Genomic DNA, 16,952 nt, shown 5'->3' on the forward strand with positions numbered 1-16,952 from the left:
GACGAATAGGTCAATAAATAAACTCTGTCCATTTGGTTTATTTCTAAATGAAGTAATTCAGAAATTGTTTGCATATTCACGTTTACCACTGCTAGTTACCATTTATTTAAGTCCATCCTCAACGAAAATCTTACTTGCAGATTTTTAGATGCTTTCGTTAACCAAGATGACAACCCAAATGACGACATTGGAGAAGACGCGGAGGACGATGAAGAGGACGAAGACGAGGAAGAGGAAGAAATGGAAGAAATCAATAACAATGAAACTACACCCGTGTACTAGCAGCAAAGCGCCCAGATTCCGTTGGAAACCCAAGCCAGCTGCGTCCCACGGGAGCCGCAGTCGGTCCGATGGCTTACGGTTTCTCAGTCATTATGAAGGGAATTGGAAATACTGCGGGGTCGGGGCATGGCAGTCCCCGTCACACACGATGATTATCTTTCACTCGGGACCAAGCATTCCATGTTACAATGTTTTGTTGAATGTAATTAAGTATGTTGATGTAACTCTCGTGCCCCGACCCCAGTCCGAGAATGTGCTTAGGTAAATTAATTAAATATTTATATAATATGGTTCTTCTGTTAAATGTGGTTGCTGTTGAATATACACGAGGATTTTGTGGCAGAAGATTGCAAAACACTTGTGACATCCATCTAACAGAAAGTGATGCAGTAGACCATGGCAATTGTGCAATACGGATACTCAAGGTACCAAATACTTTTCACACTTCGAAAGCAATGACATCGTGTACCACAAGTTCTCTCATTTTTAACTTCCTGCACAAATATGAAATATAGTAGGATATCTAACGACTGAGGACAGCACTAAAACACGTCCTACTTCTACGAGAGATACACCACGACTGAAAAAATATATATATATATATTTATAGTGAGGCAGTGTCACATTGTAGAAATAATGTTGTGAATCAAAACTGTTGTCCAAACCCCCCAAGAGTGAGCTCTAGTGATTGTGAGGTGAATATGGTTTGAGATGTAGTGCTGCTACATGGTTTAACTTTGTGTATTTCTTTCGATCCACTGTCAACTAAGAGAAAACCAGAGAAAACACTTAGTTAAGGAATAAAGATGAAATTTTTTTCTCAGAAAAGAAGAGAAGAAAATGCGATGAATAGCAAAGTATATTAATTTTGGCTGATATTCAGTTCATCATTGGAAGCTATCGCAGGCTGCTCAAGTAGAGTTCATTCAACAAGCAACGTCTTCCATGATTCCTTCCACAAACAGGCCCTTACAGTTTTCGACGGATCCATGCTGCTGCTGTTTTCAGTAGCGAGCAAGATATTTTGGGACATTTCTCCTAATATAATTCAAATCATACAATGCATCGTAATGAACATGATGACCTGAATATCCAATTTACTTTTTGTACAGTTTCCTTCACTTCTTATTTACCAGCCATGACGTAGGTCTTGTTTGGCAGTTTAATTTGTCATTGAGGACCAAGTTACTTGTAATTCATTCCTTTAATTTTTAATAGCACTGCATCACAGATCTTATTTTTATTTTGCTGTACTGTATTATGCAGTGGACTGTATAGAGTTATGGAAAATTTAAAGGGATTTCTTTGTCAGTGGTAGTGTGAATAACTTTGATATTGTGTTTTGTTTTTTTAAATATTTTTGATGGCTGCAAAATGTTCCATGGTCAATCTCAGGCAAAATTGCAGATCCGTCTGTAGCAAAACCCAGTTTCATGAAATGGGAGAATTCATTCAAATGAAGTGTACTACAAAAGAAAGCAATCTGATATGCATAAGTTCACAATTCTGCCTTTTAACTGCAACATATGCACCATCAAAGCACTGTATCAAGTAGTAGAATTCTTCAAGCAGTTTGAAAATGTGCCTTACTGATTTTTGTATCCCATGTCCGTTTGCCTCTTCACTGGTTGTGGGAGATATGCCTTTTGAAGTATTATGCTTTGTAGCAAACAAATCTGCCTTTTTTTTTCACATGGTTGGCCTATAGAATATTATTCTGGTTAACTAGTTTCAGAATAGCATACGTGAGGGGTCTTTTGAAGTTGTAATTTAAATCGATCATTGACATGGTATATCAGAATAAAATTATAATTTTGTGTATCTGGCCTTAGGTATATGGTTATAGTTTCCCATTCACTTCATCTCAGTCAGTCATTCCATTTTTCATCACATCATTTATTTTCTCTTATGTTCTGCTCATTCCTTCCTTCATTTCTGAATGATAAAGCACAGCTGAAATTGCCCTTCTAAATTTCTAAATCATCACTGCATGACAATTGGACCACTTAACTATGAAAGTCACAGGCCAATATCATTGCAAGCTCAAAGTTTTCAAAGTTTGACCCTTGTTTAGTCATAAATCCTTTTAAAATGTTGACAAATGGTGCCTTAGGAAAACTTTTTTTTTATACTTAAAGTGTGCACACAATATCATGACAGTATTAAATAGCTTCACACTAAATCTTGCTCCTTCCAAATCCACCTGCTTAGCAATTGTATCCAGCTTGAATAATGAGTTTTTGTTTTCATATTTAATTTTCAGCATGAGTGGAAAATGTGCACATAGAGAGTTGTTACAAGTGAAACAATTTCCAGTAAACCCTGTTAAAATCCAAATTTGGTGGAAGGCATATATTCTTTATTTTATTCAAATTTATCAAATGCTCTGTATCATGTCTGGAAAAAGTATGGGTCTGAACTTGGAAATTGGACAGTCATTGTATATGAGAGTAATATATATTTTATTGTTTATGTTCTTTGCCTTATGGACTACCAAAGATTGAACATAGAAAAATTATAGCCATTTGTTAGAAATGCTGGATAATCCATGTATGTATATTGTACTTTCCATTTATTGCACAGTAAATTTGAAACAATGCAAAAAATGGTCATGAAGGCAGAGACAGTATTGCAAAGTTAATATATTGCAGATATTTTTATCTTTATAATAAAATTTATTGTAAGAGGTAATAATGTATCAGTGTTATCCTTCAAAAAAAAAAACAGTATAATAGAAGAAAAAAAAAAACTATTTCCAGTTATGTTTATTAGGTTTTAAACAAAGACATCATTCTTCTGTAGACATATTTTATCAAGAAATGAGATTTCATTTGGCAAACATTTACCCGGATCTCCATATGAGCACAATCTAGCCTCAGAGCTGTTCAACAGCACTGTGGCAACACCCTAAAAAAAATGGAGGACAATCACACTATTTTGGAAGGCATTGATACAATAAGGTCACAGGGAAGACACAAACTTGCAAGGCCTGCAACCTATCCTGTGATAAATGAGCCCCCCGAAGCAAGGGAATGATGTCTAGAAGCTATGGAGACTGTACACTATGATACAGCTATACACTCCCTTGCAGTTCTGGCATCAACCACATCTGCAAGGGTTTGGCACACCTCATCGTGGCACCAAGTGGCACCCTCTGGGAATATGACCTGACTCAGCTCAACTTAATACAATAGCTTTACAAAATTTTGTGCACTGCAAACAAAAGAGCTGGAATGAGTAGACCACTGGGCTCCCACAACTGCCCCTATCCCAGCCTGGCTCAAGAGTGTGGCTTAATGTCACATTTGTCCCCAAATATGCACAAGCCTCCACCATCAAGTACACCATCCTAGGCCATCATAAAACAATAAATTTTCAAAACTGTTTTACGTGGAAAACCAACACTAATAGTAAAACCTATCAAAAATGAATGCACAAAACAAGACATCCCATCATTTTCATTTCCTTTGCAAAAGTTGACAAACAAACACTTTCCAAAACTAATCTATCAGGGGCAGACTAATAAAATAATTAGAACTAAAGTGCTGCTCACATGCCTACTGATGCTGCTACTACCAAAGCTGCAGTATCATTAGAAAATGTCAACTAAAAGAGGCTTTATTCTTCAATACATGATCACTGCTTCAGTTCAAACCATTTGTCCATTTGAGAATCCTTTTGAGAGAAATGAGCACAGACAGCAGTGAGCAACATAGCAACAATTTTTGGTATCAATGAGCAGGAGTCAACGCAAGATTGCAACAACACCCATGACACTTCTGAAATCTCTGGTGGCTATTGCATTAATTGTCTGGTCTGTGTTAGGATTTAATATCCAAGCACAGCACATGCATAGGTTATAATTAATCAGATATCTAATAAAATCAATCACATGCTCCTTCCATGACCCTGGATAAGAGATTCAGAGCACATAAAACAAAAAAAATTTGATTAATAATATGACACTATTCCATATATGCTGTGTTTCCTAACTCTAATTACCAGGCAGTAAAACTTGCACAAACATATGACAAAATATTTATAGTATACACCATTAGGTAAACAGCCAGCCCAAATCAGCAGTATGCCATCACCATGTCCAATAACATTTAAAAAAAATGAAAAGTTAGATGTAGTTAATAGCATATGGATAATGTTAAAGACAACATGCTGTTAAGTTACGAATGTACGACAAAATTATTTCTAATACCAAGAAAGAATGCCTTTGACTTGGTGCTAGGGCCTACTTGCTGTATTGAGACAGCTGAGTGCCGATGTTTGATGCATCCTTGCGTCAACCTGCCACTCTCACCTGACAACCACTTTGTACAGATAACTAAGAATCTGGCTCATCACATATGTCCAGTGTATAATGTCTCATCACGAACATCAAAACCAGACTAATGTCCCAGAAAAAAAGTTTGAGTTTCATTTCCATATCAACAAAAGAAACAAAAATAAAATGTTTTCTACAGGTATGTATGTATGTATGTATGTATGTATGTATGTATGTATGTATGTATGTATGTATGTATGTATGTATGTATGCATGTATGTATGAATATGTATGTATGAATATGTATGTATGAATATGTATGTATGAATATGTATGTATGCATGTGCAATGTTGGAAATATATGCCCAACTGTCAGAGAGAGAGAGAGAGAGAGAGAGAGAGAGAGAGAGAGAGAGAGAGAGAGAGAGAGAGAGAGAGAGAGAGAGAGAGAGAGAGAGAGAGAGAGAGAGAGAGAGAGAGAGAGAGAGAGAGAGAGAGAGAGAGAGAGAGAGAGAGAGAGAGAGAGAGTGTGTGTGTGTGTGTGTGTGTGTGTGTGTGTGTGTGTGTGTGTGTGTGTGTGTGTGTGTGTGTGTGTAAATGTATTTTATGCAAGGCTATACATGAATGTCTATATATTATATGTGTATGTATATGAACATGAACATATAATGAGTAGTTCCTACATATTTTACCATCCTCACCAGCATGATGACCAATGTCAAAAAAGTATAGCTAAGCTAAAAAGTGGATTTCAGACCTGGGCCTGAAAGTCTTCATTTTTTTTGTCTTTTTTTCTAATTTTATGTTCAATATTCTTCTTTTCTGAATATGGAGAGAAAGTTCTTCACTTTGCTGAACCACATTTCAGGAGGAAGTGGTACTGAACAAGAACCTTTAAGCAATCAAATCTAAAACTATGACACACAATTACATTTTGTAAACTTGAACAATGCAAATTTTGCATTACAATCGAAGTTTTGGATACCGGAAATACCTCCTCTAGGGAACCGGCTAAAAGCAGTGGACTGGCCCAAAATTTGCTGACAGAGGGTAAACTGCATTGATGGCTTTCAGTTTAGGAGCAATAAGCTTTATTTTTCGACTCCAATGTTATGGGACACAGAAGACAGTGGTATAATATGAAGGAACTTCTCTCTACTACACATATAAAGTCAAGGTACATATGTATATACATACATACATACATACATGTTTGTTGTCCTCAAAGATAATTACAATCACACAGTGGTCATGAGAGCTTTGGCAGCAAATGGGGCTTCTAGAGGTCATATGAAAAAATAATCAATAAATAAAATGACACTCCTACCCACTATGGAAACAAATGTCACAGACAACCTGGAATGTAAAATAATATGCAACAATCAAATAAAATTAAAATGGCATCAAATCTAGTAGAAAGACTGTATTCATCAGCAATCTAACTATCTGACATCACATAGGGAACACTATCATTTAACAAGGAGAATCTAAAATCACATATAACACATATTTAAAAAGTGGATCAAAATCCTTTACAGGAAAGCAATCATACACAGCCTTACACTCTTAAAAAGAGGCTTGAGTCACCCATCTGACAATCTATCTCAAAACTGGGCACTGAACTTATTCTGTACATTTTTCAGGTCAAGCCATATGACTGTATGAGGTTGAAGTTGCATGACTGTATGTTGTGACATGAGTTTGATCACGTGGGTCCTGGCGGAGGTTGGTGTGATGCCATCTTCTGCTGGACCATATTGACCAGAATATCAGTATACTGCTGCATCATGGCCACCATGCGGGGGTCTTTGCTGTCACCAGTCTGCTGTGCCGGGGCAGCAGAGGACATGGAGGTTGGTGGTGGTGGTGGTACAGCATTTGGAGCTGTGAGCGGAGTAAGAGCATGTGTGGCTCTGGCAGCTGCTCCCAGGAGGAGGGAACGCAATGCCCTGTGGTGGTCCTCTTCTCCTCCACCTTCACTGCATGCACGCCACCACAGCTGGCTTAACCGCTCACATCCTTCTACTACCCACTCACAGACACTTTCCACCACTCCCACACTCACTGTGGGAGGAAAAGTAGAACAAACAAAATAATCATAAAGTTAAAAAATATATAATAGAGGTCTATACTAGTGACTTCCAATAAAGACATTTCTTAATTTATGAGTTGATAAAAAATATGTCAACTATTGGGTCTGACAAACTTCCACAGATATTAGAGTCCCATCTAGCTCACTATCATATTTAAAACTCAAACTTCCACAAAAGAACCACTTACAAGGCATGTTGTCTAAGTCTTTGAAGGAGAGATCATCCCTCGTTGGATACTCCTCAGGGCTCATGTCCACAGTGGAAGCTGCAGATGATGGCCTGCTGATGTCAGAATTGGGTAGACCTCGTCTGGATACAGGCGATGCAGCCGAGGCGTAGCGTCCGCGGACGGCTTCCCCTCTCGACTTGCTGGACAAGCTGCTGCTGCGGGTGAGGTCGCGCTCACTCACAGCACGGGTAGGAAGGTTGCCACGCCTAACACACCACAACAAGGCATCACAACACAGGCAACATTCACAAGAGCAAAATAAAAACCATTAGCAGCTAGTAAAATAACAAGTCACATGCTTTTTAAATGAAGCTCAACTGGAAAATAGACCAAATGCTTGTAGTACATTCTTGGCATATTTTGCCTTTAAAGGTTAACTACAAAATTAATATTAGATGGAAAAAAAAAAAACTATTTACACTATAATTCTCTAAACTAGTACTGCAGGCAAGGAAAGCAAGAGTGACTTGGACTACACAAAATGAGTACTAAATCTTCATTTAAGCATTTAAGTGTTTATCATCTAAGTTATATGTGCATGTATGTGGAGTGACACATGCTCACAGTGCATGAGCATGCATGGAGCTATATATGCATATACATTTAAGTGTGCACAGATGTGCATGTGCATGTGTGTGCACAGATTTATGTGCAAGTACATGAAGCTACAAAAAGTATGGCCATTCACAGAGAATTGTGATTCAGCATCAGAATCAACAAACTTTAGTCAGATATTAATGATATCAAAACAAGAAAAAAATTAAATATTCATGAACACTTTAGCACATACCAGTACTCAAATCCATGCAATATTCAAAATTAAAATAAAAACACCATTCAAAGCCACACTAAAGCAAAATAGCACAGAGAACATTTCCTAGGACACAAATTAGTGGATCTGCATTTCTTTTTCAAATTCTAAAACTCAAGAGAGCTGAGTTAGCATACACAAACAGGTATCTCTGATGGGCTGTGGACATGATGTACCAACTTTTTCTAGTCGTATTACTGGCTACATTGGAAAATGACTGGTGAGCACTGTACTAGTTAACAGAGTAAAACAAAGCTTTATAAAGAAAAGTCTTGCAAGGCTTTAAGGCTTGCAAGCCCTCAAGAAGAATGGTAAAATACTGTAACATCTGGATAAAATGACAGGAAAAAAAAAAAAAATAGAAACAATAACCGAAGTATGAGACAAAAGCCTTAGAGGGATTTAAAATGTTTTCATTCCAAATTTACTGAAGGAGGAGATAACAGTTCTTAAATCCTCTCATCTTTCAACTTCATGTCTGAAGATGAAATCCTGGAGGAATGAGAAACTGCTATCTCATCTTTTGTAGTACTTCTTTCGTGTATTTTACTTATGTATTCTTTTGTCGTATTCCCTAACTCGTTTCGTGTAATCCTTTATTCTTTTATCGTGTATTCTTTTGTGTGTAGTGTTTTGTGTTCTGTGTGCTCTTTTGTTGCATTTCTTGATTCTTTTATTGTGTATGTTTTTCTGTGTCATGTTTTTTTTGTCTCTATGACCTGTCGAGTTCATACAAAAGCTTTGTCACCACATGCAGTTATACCTGTTTTACAGTTTTAAAAAATATAAAAACATGGCTCTAAATACAGAATATATAATACTAGCAGTATTAATACTAATAAGAATTTTGTATGTGTTTAGCAAAATATGTAAGTATATACAGTAAACCCTCATTCTAAATTGTTTAAATGAAAAAAAGTTAAAAGTCACAAAAAACAGTTTCATAATCAGAATCTTTACTGGCAGTGCATATCTAGACCCAATTATATCTTCTAAAGGACTACAAATTTGAACATGACATCCCATCTACGGCAGTTGGGAACACTGTGGCTCATATGTGTTTCACAGACTGTGCTATGTTTTGAATATGTGAGTTTCTAAATTAAGAAAAAATTGTGGATTCCTGAATCGTTGGCTAGCAGCAAATTGGCAGCATATTTCAAGTCACTGATATGCAACATGAAGAAAAAATATGCAGAAAAAGGCAACCAGTTGCAGTGTCTTTTGCAACAACATTGCAGACAAGACATTTGAAAAGCCTCTTTCAAAACTGCATATAGAAAGTGTTGGCCATCCGCAGAATCTATTTTCACAAACCTGTAAAACTATTTTCAAGCAAGCAACATCTGATGCTGCAGATAGTTTGTCCTGCACCTCCTCCAGAGAGCCTAGGATTCAATACATAACAGGTTGTTGGGGGTCAACCATGCCTAGGACTGGCAAAACAATGTGATGTTTAAATACAGATATGCTTTCTTCATCAGGCCATGCTTATCAACAATAATTGCAACGGTTTATCTTCAATATTATAACAAGATTCCCTTCAAGGCCCAAGTTTGTTCATTAATCATCTTAGCTTATCAAATAATAAAAGCTGCACATTCTTTAGTTCCATAAATGAAAATATAACTTTTCATCTGATCCAAATATTCTCAAGGACACTATTTCCACTGAAACCATTTCTAGTCAAAATGCATAAATTTAAGAGAATCTGAAATAATCAGGAATTTGATAAGAAGCAAGGGTTTACTGCACATATACATATCAATGTATATTCCAAGATGAGGCATTTGTTGATGGAATTTGATATAACCCCTACATGAGTATGAAATAAAATGAAATGTCAATTCAAATGTTTAAATAAATATAATGATAGCAAATCAAATGAATAATGAATATCAGATAAAGTGCCCATCACTTTAAGCACATAAATAATAGCATGAAAGTAACTAAGAAGACATGCTCTGATATAATGGGACGGAGTGTGTGTGTGCGTGTGTGTGTGCGTATTGCAAATGTCAAAAGTAATTACAATAACTAATCATCTGAACAAAAAAAGACCTAGTCTCACTCACCTATCACCACCTAAGGTACGACTACGCATATTCTTGTGTTCTGACGGAGACGTGTCTTCAGAGCTTGAATCTTCATGAAATTGCCGAATATCACCTGTAATAAGAAGGTTTAATATCTTTATAAGCATAATCTATACCTTTGTTATAATTAATTTATAAAAGAAAAATTGTATATACTAAAAAGAAAATCTGTCTGAAATACATAAAATAGTGAACATAATACATTATTTTACAATACATTTAACGAGCCTTTTGTATAAAAAAAAAAAGAGAAAAAAAAAAAAGGGTAAGAGGATATGAATAACATCACAGTGTATTCATCCTTATAAAGTTTACCTGTAGAGACAGCCTGTGAGAGGGACGCCTTCCTCTTGAGAGCACGAGGCGTCATCTTGTTTATGGAAGCAATGGTTGGTCTCATGGGCCTGTCACTTCTCGAACCATCCTCGCCAGTCTGTGTTCATAAAAACTCTTATTCCTTCTCTTACTTAACAGGCTGAACAATCATTCTACAAGATAAAACACTTGGTATACTTAAGCATCAAATACACAGTTACCAGATATCGTCCCAACTGGGAAAATTACCTGATTTAGAACCCCAATAGAACTAGACCGAGACAAGGAGGAGTGTGATCGTCCAGGGGATTTGCTGTTGGATTTTCCACCCATCTTCTTTCCTCCAACTGAAATGGCATAAAATAACTTATCAATTTAAATTATTTTTATCAAATGGAGTTCATTAGCATAACCTCCTAACAATATTCACTTAGTTTATCTACAATTTTCAATTATTTCTGAATCTTGTATTTCACAGAGTTTACTACACTCAACATTATTTCAGTATGTCAATTTACAATCTCTCCTACTTCTTAACCCCTCTGATATGCATTCCTCTATAGCATGTTGACAACAGGTATACTTTTCATTAATGAGGTACATTTAATCTCTTTCCATGAATTAACTAAGCAGAAAATTTAAGGAATATGTTGTATGAATCATATTCCTGAAGAGCAAAATGTAGACTGGTTCTATTTCTCTCTTTTACACCAATCAGCTTTTAACATGGATCCTATATTTCTCTATATAGGAATTAATTACTTAGATTGAGTTAGGTAAATTTAGATAAAGGACTTTCCATTTCTTCAAAATTACTGTTTAAGAAACACATTAAAGGGGTTTATGCCCTGTTCCATTAAGTATACACTAAGAAACTACAAAAGGTCTGTAACATAATAAACATAATGAATCAACATAAGTATACTACTGATCTATAAACCAAATTAAAATGAGAACATCCACACAAACTAGCAATCAAATAAAAGGAGAGTAGTTGGACTACTACAAAATGAATGGCAACTACAAAAAGGCACTTAATAAGGAATGCTCAACAATTCTAAATAAAAAAAAATAACACATGTATGAATAAAATAATATCCACTTCAAACACAGAGAAACAAAAATAATGACTTATATAATTCCAGTTACCAATTTCAGAAAATCTATATTTATATACTCAAAGCTAAAAATAAGATATATGTGTATACATTTTATGGATATATAAATGATATATTTTGTTCTTTGTCCTTCTTATTCATTCTAAGAATTTTTATGCATCTAAAATGGTAAGGGTGTTAGAGTAGTCTATCTACTTCTAGAAAAACATCATTCTTGCCTTTCAAAATTCTACAGAGATTAATAAAACAAAATACTTGACAAATATATTAACCCTTAAGAATAACACAATAAATACCAACAACAGAGGAATTTCAACCATCTATTTCTATTTATTGGATGATACTGTGAAAAAAAAAAAAAAAAGACTTGGGAAACGGGGAAGATATAAGAAATTAAGTGTGAAAAAACAGATTGTTGCGTTTCTCTGCACTGTAAGTAAAGCAAAATCAAGAATGTTTCACTAGGGTACTCTGCAGCCATGAAAACAACTGCAATATAAGGCAAAGGACTCCAGAATGATGAAAGGTACATGAGTAGACAGGTATAGAGGTACTCAGGTAGATATAATTTTGTGTCCAAATGTGGGTACAAGTGTATAAGTGTGTGTGTGAGTGTGTGAGTGTGTGAGTGTGTGAGAGAGTGTGAGTGTGAGTGTGAGTGTGAGTGTGAGTGTGAGTGAGTGAGTGAGTGAGTGAGTGAGTGAGTGAGTGAGTGAGTGAGTGAGTGTGAGTGAGTGAGTGTGTGTGTGTGTGTGTGTGTGTGTGTGTGAGTGTGAGTGTGAGTGTGAGTGTGAGTGTGAGTGTGAGTGTGAGTGTGTGTGTGTGTGTGTGTGTGTGTGTGTGTGTGAGTGTGAGTGTGAGTGTGAGTGTGAGTGTGAGTGTGAGTGTGAGTGTGAGTGAGTGTGTGTGTGAGTGAGTGTGTGTGTGTGTGTGTGTGTGTGTGTGTGTGTGTGTGTGTGTGTGTGTGTGTGTGTGTGTGTGTGTGTGTGTGTGTGTGAGTGTGAGTGTGAGTGTGAGTGTGAGTGTGAGTGTGAGTGCGAGTGTGAGTGTGAGTGTGAGTGTGAGTGTGTGTGAGTGAGAGTGAGAGTGAGAGTGAGAGTGTGAGTGTGAGTGTGAGTGTGAGTAAGAGTAAGAGTGTGAGTAAGAGTGTGAGTAAGAGTGTGAGTAAGAGTGTGAGTAAGAGTGTGAGTGAGAGTGTGAGTGTGAGTGTGAGTGTGAGTGTGAGTGTGAGTGTGAGTGTGAGTGTGAGTGTGAGTGTGAGTGTGAGTGTGAGTGTGAGTGTGAGTGTGAGTGTGTGTGAGTGTGAGAGTCAGAGTAAATGTGCATGTGAGTATAAAAAACAGAATTCTAAATCAAGGGAACAAGGATTGATCATATTAGCACTTAGGGACAGATATCGACTGATGAAGGAATGGAGACAGGTAAACAATCTAAATAAATATTAGAGGATATTAAAAATTAACCAAGTCCTCATAATGCAAAAGCAAGAAATCAGTAAACAAAAGCCGTTAACAGTGACACAGAGTGGAAAGGGCTTTGGTGCTACCCTATGGAAAACCGCACTGAACAGAAGATATGGGTTTACCTGAAAAGAACTAACAATAGGGACACCCCGATATTCTGATTGGTGGATTATGCATATCAACATGAGATCGTAAAATTGTGAGACACCCTCAAAACAAAAAAACAAAATATATCTTTTCACCAATTTCTTAAAAACTACTATGCATCAGAAGAAAATTTAATAGTTTTAGTCCTAAAAATTTACTATGATTTTTTTAAGACTTCAAAACATCACATTTTTTCTTTATTTATAAAGAGATCTCTATCTTGGATTTCATGCAAAATTTCTCCTGCCAAACAGTGAAGGATTCATTTATCTAAATCTGAGCTAATAGTACATATGATCAATATGTGGCAAGCAAAGCATGGCAATATTCTATATGACAATTAGTTTTAGTGACTGGATATTTCACCATACAGTTACATTCTCAAATTCTGTTTAAAAACTAGCAAACAAATCTCTCCTCATTATCTACCTTGCAAATACTTGTAGGTGGTTGGCTATGTTTATACTGTACTAAATTTAAAATGTCTAAGAGATGCCATATCAGAAAATGTTCACATTAAAGAAGCTGGAATAAAAACAACAGTGAACCAAAAAATAAATAATAATAAATTCATAAAAACAAATAAATAAATTAAAAAAAGGATATAAAAGTGCGGGTGCAAGCATACCCGTAGGGGGAGTTGGCAGTAGGCGTCGTGGGGTGGTGGGGTTGGTGAGGTCACTCAGAGAGCAGGCGCGACGTAAACCACCACTACCACCACAGGGGCTGCTGCTGAACCCACTGTCTCCACTGCCGCCATCTACAAACAACAGCACACATGCATAGGGGTGGATTCAGATGGAGACAGGATGGTTTTCAAACAAAGATGTGAAAGGAAAAGGGGATGGAGTCATGGATATGAACTGGTAACACAAAGTTGGTATTCATATAAAGGTTAACACTTCAAAATGCAAGAGTGACTGAATACACGTTAAAAATGGTAAGCCTACAGTTACACGTCAAAACAATATATTATCTATCCCTAATGATAGCTAAGAAGCTAATGGTCTCTCTTTCAATGATCAGAAACTGGGAAATGATGATATAAATTATGCACATCACATGGAAACTAAATCAAAACGGATCTTGCTTTATAAATGATGCAAGTAATGCTTTAAGACCTGAATCCATCCATGCATGCAGCACAGCAAGCATGTACGAAAAGTGCTGACATAATAAACCATGCACAATCACAAAAGCCAGTGCTGCATTACATTTATTTGTCAACAAAAACTTTAAAGCACAAACAGATAAAACTGACATAAAAAATTATTCATGAAAACAAGAATGTGGAACAAACCATGAATAATTCACATCAACACTAAAAACATGCTTCACACTTATTTCAAATAGTATATTAGTTAAAAGTGCATAATAAGCATCTCAAAACAAAACAAAAGGTCATGCTCACTTAACACTAAAGCTATTAAAATTAAAAATAAGATATACCTGAAAAAAGGAAAAGAAAATGTAGCAATAAAATAATTACTGAAATCATATGACAACGTAATGTTAAATATAATGGCAGGTCAGGTTGTCAACCTGCTGGTTCATTCCTCATGCCACAAGAGCAGCCAGGCGGAACAAAATGGCTCTCTCTTACGTTTGGATGGCAGGACTTGCTGTATGGTGACCTTCTTGGCCAGCAGGACGCGATGTGCCCTGCCCGGGGCCGGTATTACTCCTTGTGGGAGTGTGGGCTGAGAGGAGGGCAGGTAGACAGCTGGAGGAGGCCCTGGGGGCAGAGGCTGGGCTTGTACCACAGGAAAATCCTCTGCTTGCACCAAATTTCCAGGAGGGAGGACTTCCTGTTTTTTGGGGATATGACGCCTGGGTGATGATTCACGACTATGTCTTCTGAGCTGTTCAACTGTTGCTGACTGAGGTAAAGCATATGAAACTGGTGCTGCACCTTCTAATCTATAAGAATGAGTTTCTACAGTTACAGTGGTCACAGAACCATTACCATCATCAACTGTTGAAACAACTGTGTCCATTGGCTGTTTTCCCATAGAGTGAGTATTTCCAGAACCAGTTATGCATTTAGAAGTAGCAGCATGCCCAGGAGCCTTTACAGAAAAGTATGGAGGGTTGGTTGGTGTCTGCACATCTGAATGGCTGCTGTCGCTGTGACCTAAAGCTGTGTCTGAAGTTGTGCGGAATACTCTGGAGTGAGAATTTGAAGGCAATTCATTTGTTGGAAATAAATCAGATTCATAGTCCTTTGGTCTTTCTTTAGTTCTTCCCCCTAGTGAGAGTCTCTGCCATCTCTGCCTTTTGCGGCGTGGCAATGGAAGAGTTCTTGGCACTTCACAAACGGGGGGACGCGGAATTTCAATTTTTTCTTCGGGAGCATCATCTTCATCATCCTCATCTTCTAAACTATCACAGCTAAAATTTGACTGTTCACTCTTAACAGTATCACTATCAGAATCATCATCTGCTCTATATCGACTAATGAAGCCAAGCTGACTCTGCTGGGAACTGAGAAGCGAAAGGCTCCTTAGTGTTTCCTCCAAGGAATCAGTATCAACTTCAGGGGGTGAGGGTGGGCATCCGGACAGCAGATCAAACTCGTGAAGATCTCTCTCGAGCTGTGCCAGGAGCTGCTTACCTGTTTTCTGCTGGTCTCTGGGGACTGCACTGCCATCAAATACTTCAGATCCTATCCTGGCTACTCCTTCACTCCTGACATCTGCATTGCTACCGCCTAGAGTTGAAAGCCAATTTGACCCTAACTCAGGTATACTGCCACCAACAAATCCAGGTATACAACCAGAAACTAATTCTGGAAAACTACCTGTAACACCTGGCACAACTGTTGGAACATTGGTGCCGAGTAATTCTGGGATACTGTTAGTGCCTGTGAGAGGAATGTGAGACGTGGCAGGGAAATTAAGATAGAAGGGATTATCAGAGCGAACGCAGTTGTTACCTTGGTTCCCTGACATGTATGACGTATCTTTCTCTGGAATGTTGCTTAGGTCTGAGATACTCTTGCTGCTTCTAAGATTACTTTTATATCCAATCTGAAGATGGAGAAAAAATTATTCTTATCTTTATTTCATGTCACACAAATTCCATCAAATCATTTAACAAAAATAGTTACTAAAGTTTAAAAATGAGTATTACCATGTGTCAGCCTTAAAATATGGGCAAATTAATCAGCAATAGCTACTAGTTGCAAACTTACACTTTGCAGCTTCTTTCTTGTCTCTTCAATTCTCTTTAGAAGTTCTTCCCGTTTGTTTGAGACTTGAGAATCCTTATTTCTTGCATTAAATTTATAAGATATACTGTAGAAAAAGAGAACAAATTGAGAATGCTTGTCTAGCAGCACAATACAAAAAGAGAGAGAAAAATGAAAGTTCAAATCTACATGTCATAACCATATATAATCAATAATGTACAAAGGTCTGCAACCTTCTAATACCTATTTTTATTCTTGACTTCTTTTTCTGGTCGCACTGTCTCCCCTTCAAGTGACTCGAAGTTTGACTTGAGGAAAGTCTCACGTCGACCAACTCTGTCAATGCTCTCTGTGCTGACATTGAGCATAGACATAATGTTGCGCTCTGCAGTATCAGCACTTGGAGTAGAGACCTATAAGTTGTTAAAATTGAGTATCAGTTAGTGTTATATACATCTACACATACATCAAATGATATAAAAATTCAACAACTTCTGCATTATCCTTGTCTTCTTACAGTGAATTACTGCAAAGGTAATCATACCTCATCATCATCATCTGAATCCTGAGAACCAGAGACTGAAACAAGCGGAATGTCCGTGGGTCTCTCAGGTCTTGCTTTTCTGTGACGGCGCTGGGAACGACGCAGCTCCTCGACATCCATTGCATTAACAGTAAAATCACTGAAGAAAAAAAATAATTAAAAATAGATTTTAAATCAGGGGTTCCTTCAAGAACTCATAACTAGCCATATATATTTAGGACATTCATAAAATCTTGAGATAAATCTCTCTTGCTACTACTATTTTCATACACTTTTAGACTACATAGAAATAATAATTCACATGTACACTATGTATCTTTATATGTATCAGATATTGATGCAGTACACTTTACTGTATACTGTAATAAAAATATATCCCCAATACCAA

General features: G+C 37.0%; 2 protein-coding genes across 12 annotated transcripts in view; one reads left to right on the plus strand and one right to left on the minus strand.

Moving 5' to 3' along the window:
- LOC125044005 (protein dimmed-like) overlaps positions 1 to 2,973 on the plus strand; it is a 15,285-nt gene extending 12,312 nt beyond the window's left edge. The window contains exon 5 of the mRNA XM_047640417.1: positions 141 to 2,973. Within this exon, the coding sequence (XP_047496373.1) occupies positions 141 to 282 (142 nt within the window). The 3' untranslated portion in view covers positions 283 to 2,973. The remainder of the gene's footprint in view (positions 1 to 140) is intronic.
- A 2,186-nt stretch (positions 2,974 to 5,159) lies between these two features.
- LOC125044200 (mitogen-activated protein kinase-binding protein 1-like) overlaps positions 5,160 to 16,952 on the minus strand; it is a 157,473-nt gene continuing 145,680 nt past the window's right edge. For 8 of the 11 annotated variants that reach the window (XM_047640710.1, XM_047640709.1, XM_047640703.1 and 5 more), the window contains 10 exons: positions 16,565 to 16,703; positions 16,264 to 16,433; positions 16,024 to 16,126; positions 15,766 to 15,859; positions 13,459 to 13,590; positions 10,352 to 10,449; positions 10,103 to 10,220; positions 9,767 to 9,860; positions 6,839 to 7,086; positions 5,160 to 6,622 (listed from right to left, as the gene is read on the minus strand). In XM_047640710.1, coding sequence (XP_047496666.1) covers positions 6,264 to 6,622; positions 6,839 to 7,086; positions 9,767 to 9,860; positions 10,103 to 10,220; positions 10,352 to 10,449; positions 13,459 to 13,590; positions 15,766 to 15,859; positions 16,024 to 16,126; positions 16,264 to 16,433; positions 16,565 to 16,703 — 1,555 coding nt within the window. In that variant the 3' untranslated portion in view covers positions 5,160 to 6,263. The remainder of the gene's footprint in view (positions 6,623 to 6,838; positions 7,087 to 9,766; positions 9,861 to 10,102; positions 10,221 to 10,351; positions 10,450 to 13,458; positions 13,591 to 15,765; positions 15,860 to 16,023; positions 16,127 to 16,263; positions 16,434 to 16,564; positions 16,704 to 16,952) is intronic. The other 3 variants (XM_047640702.1, XM_047640701.1, XM_047640704.1) reach the window with 3 other exon arrangements.

Source organism: Penaeus chinensis, chromosome 35 (assembly GCF_019202785.1).
Source record: "Penaeus chinensis breed Huanghai No. 1 chromosome 35, ASM1920278v2, whole genome shotgun sequence".
NCBI lineage: Eukaryota > Metazoa > Arthropoda > Malacostraca > Decapoda > Penaeidae > Penaeus > Penaeus chinensis.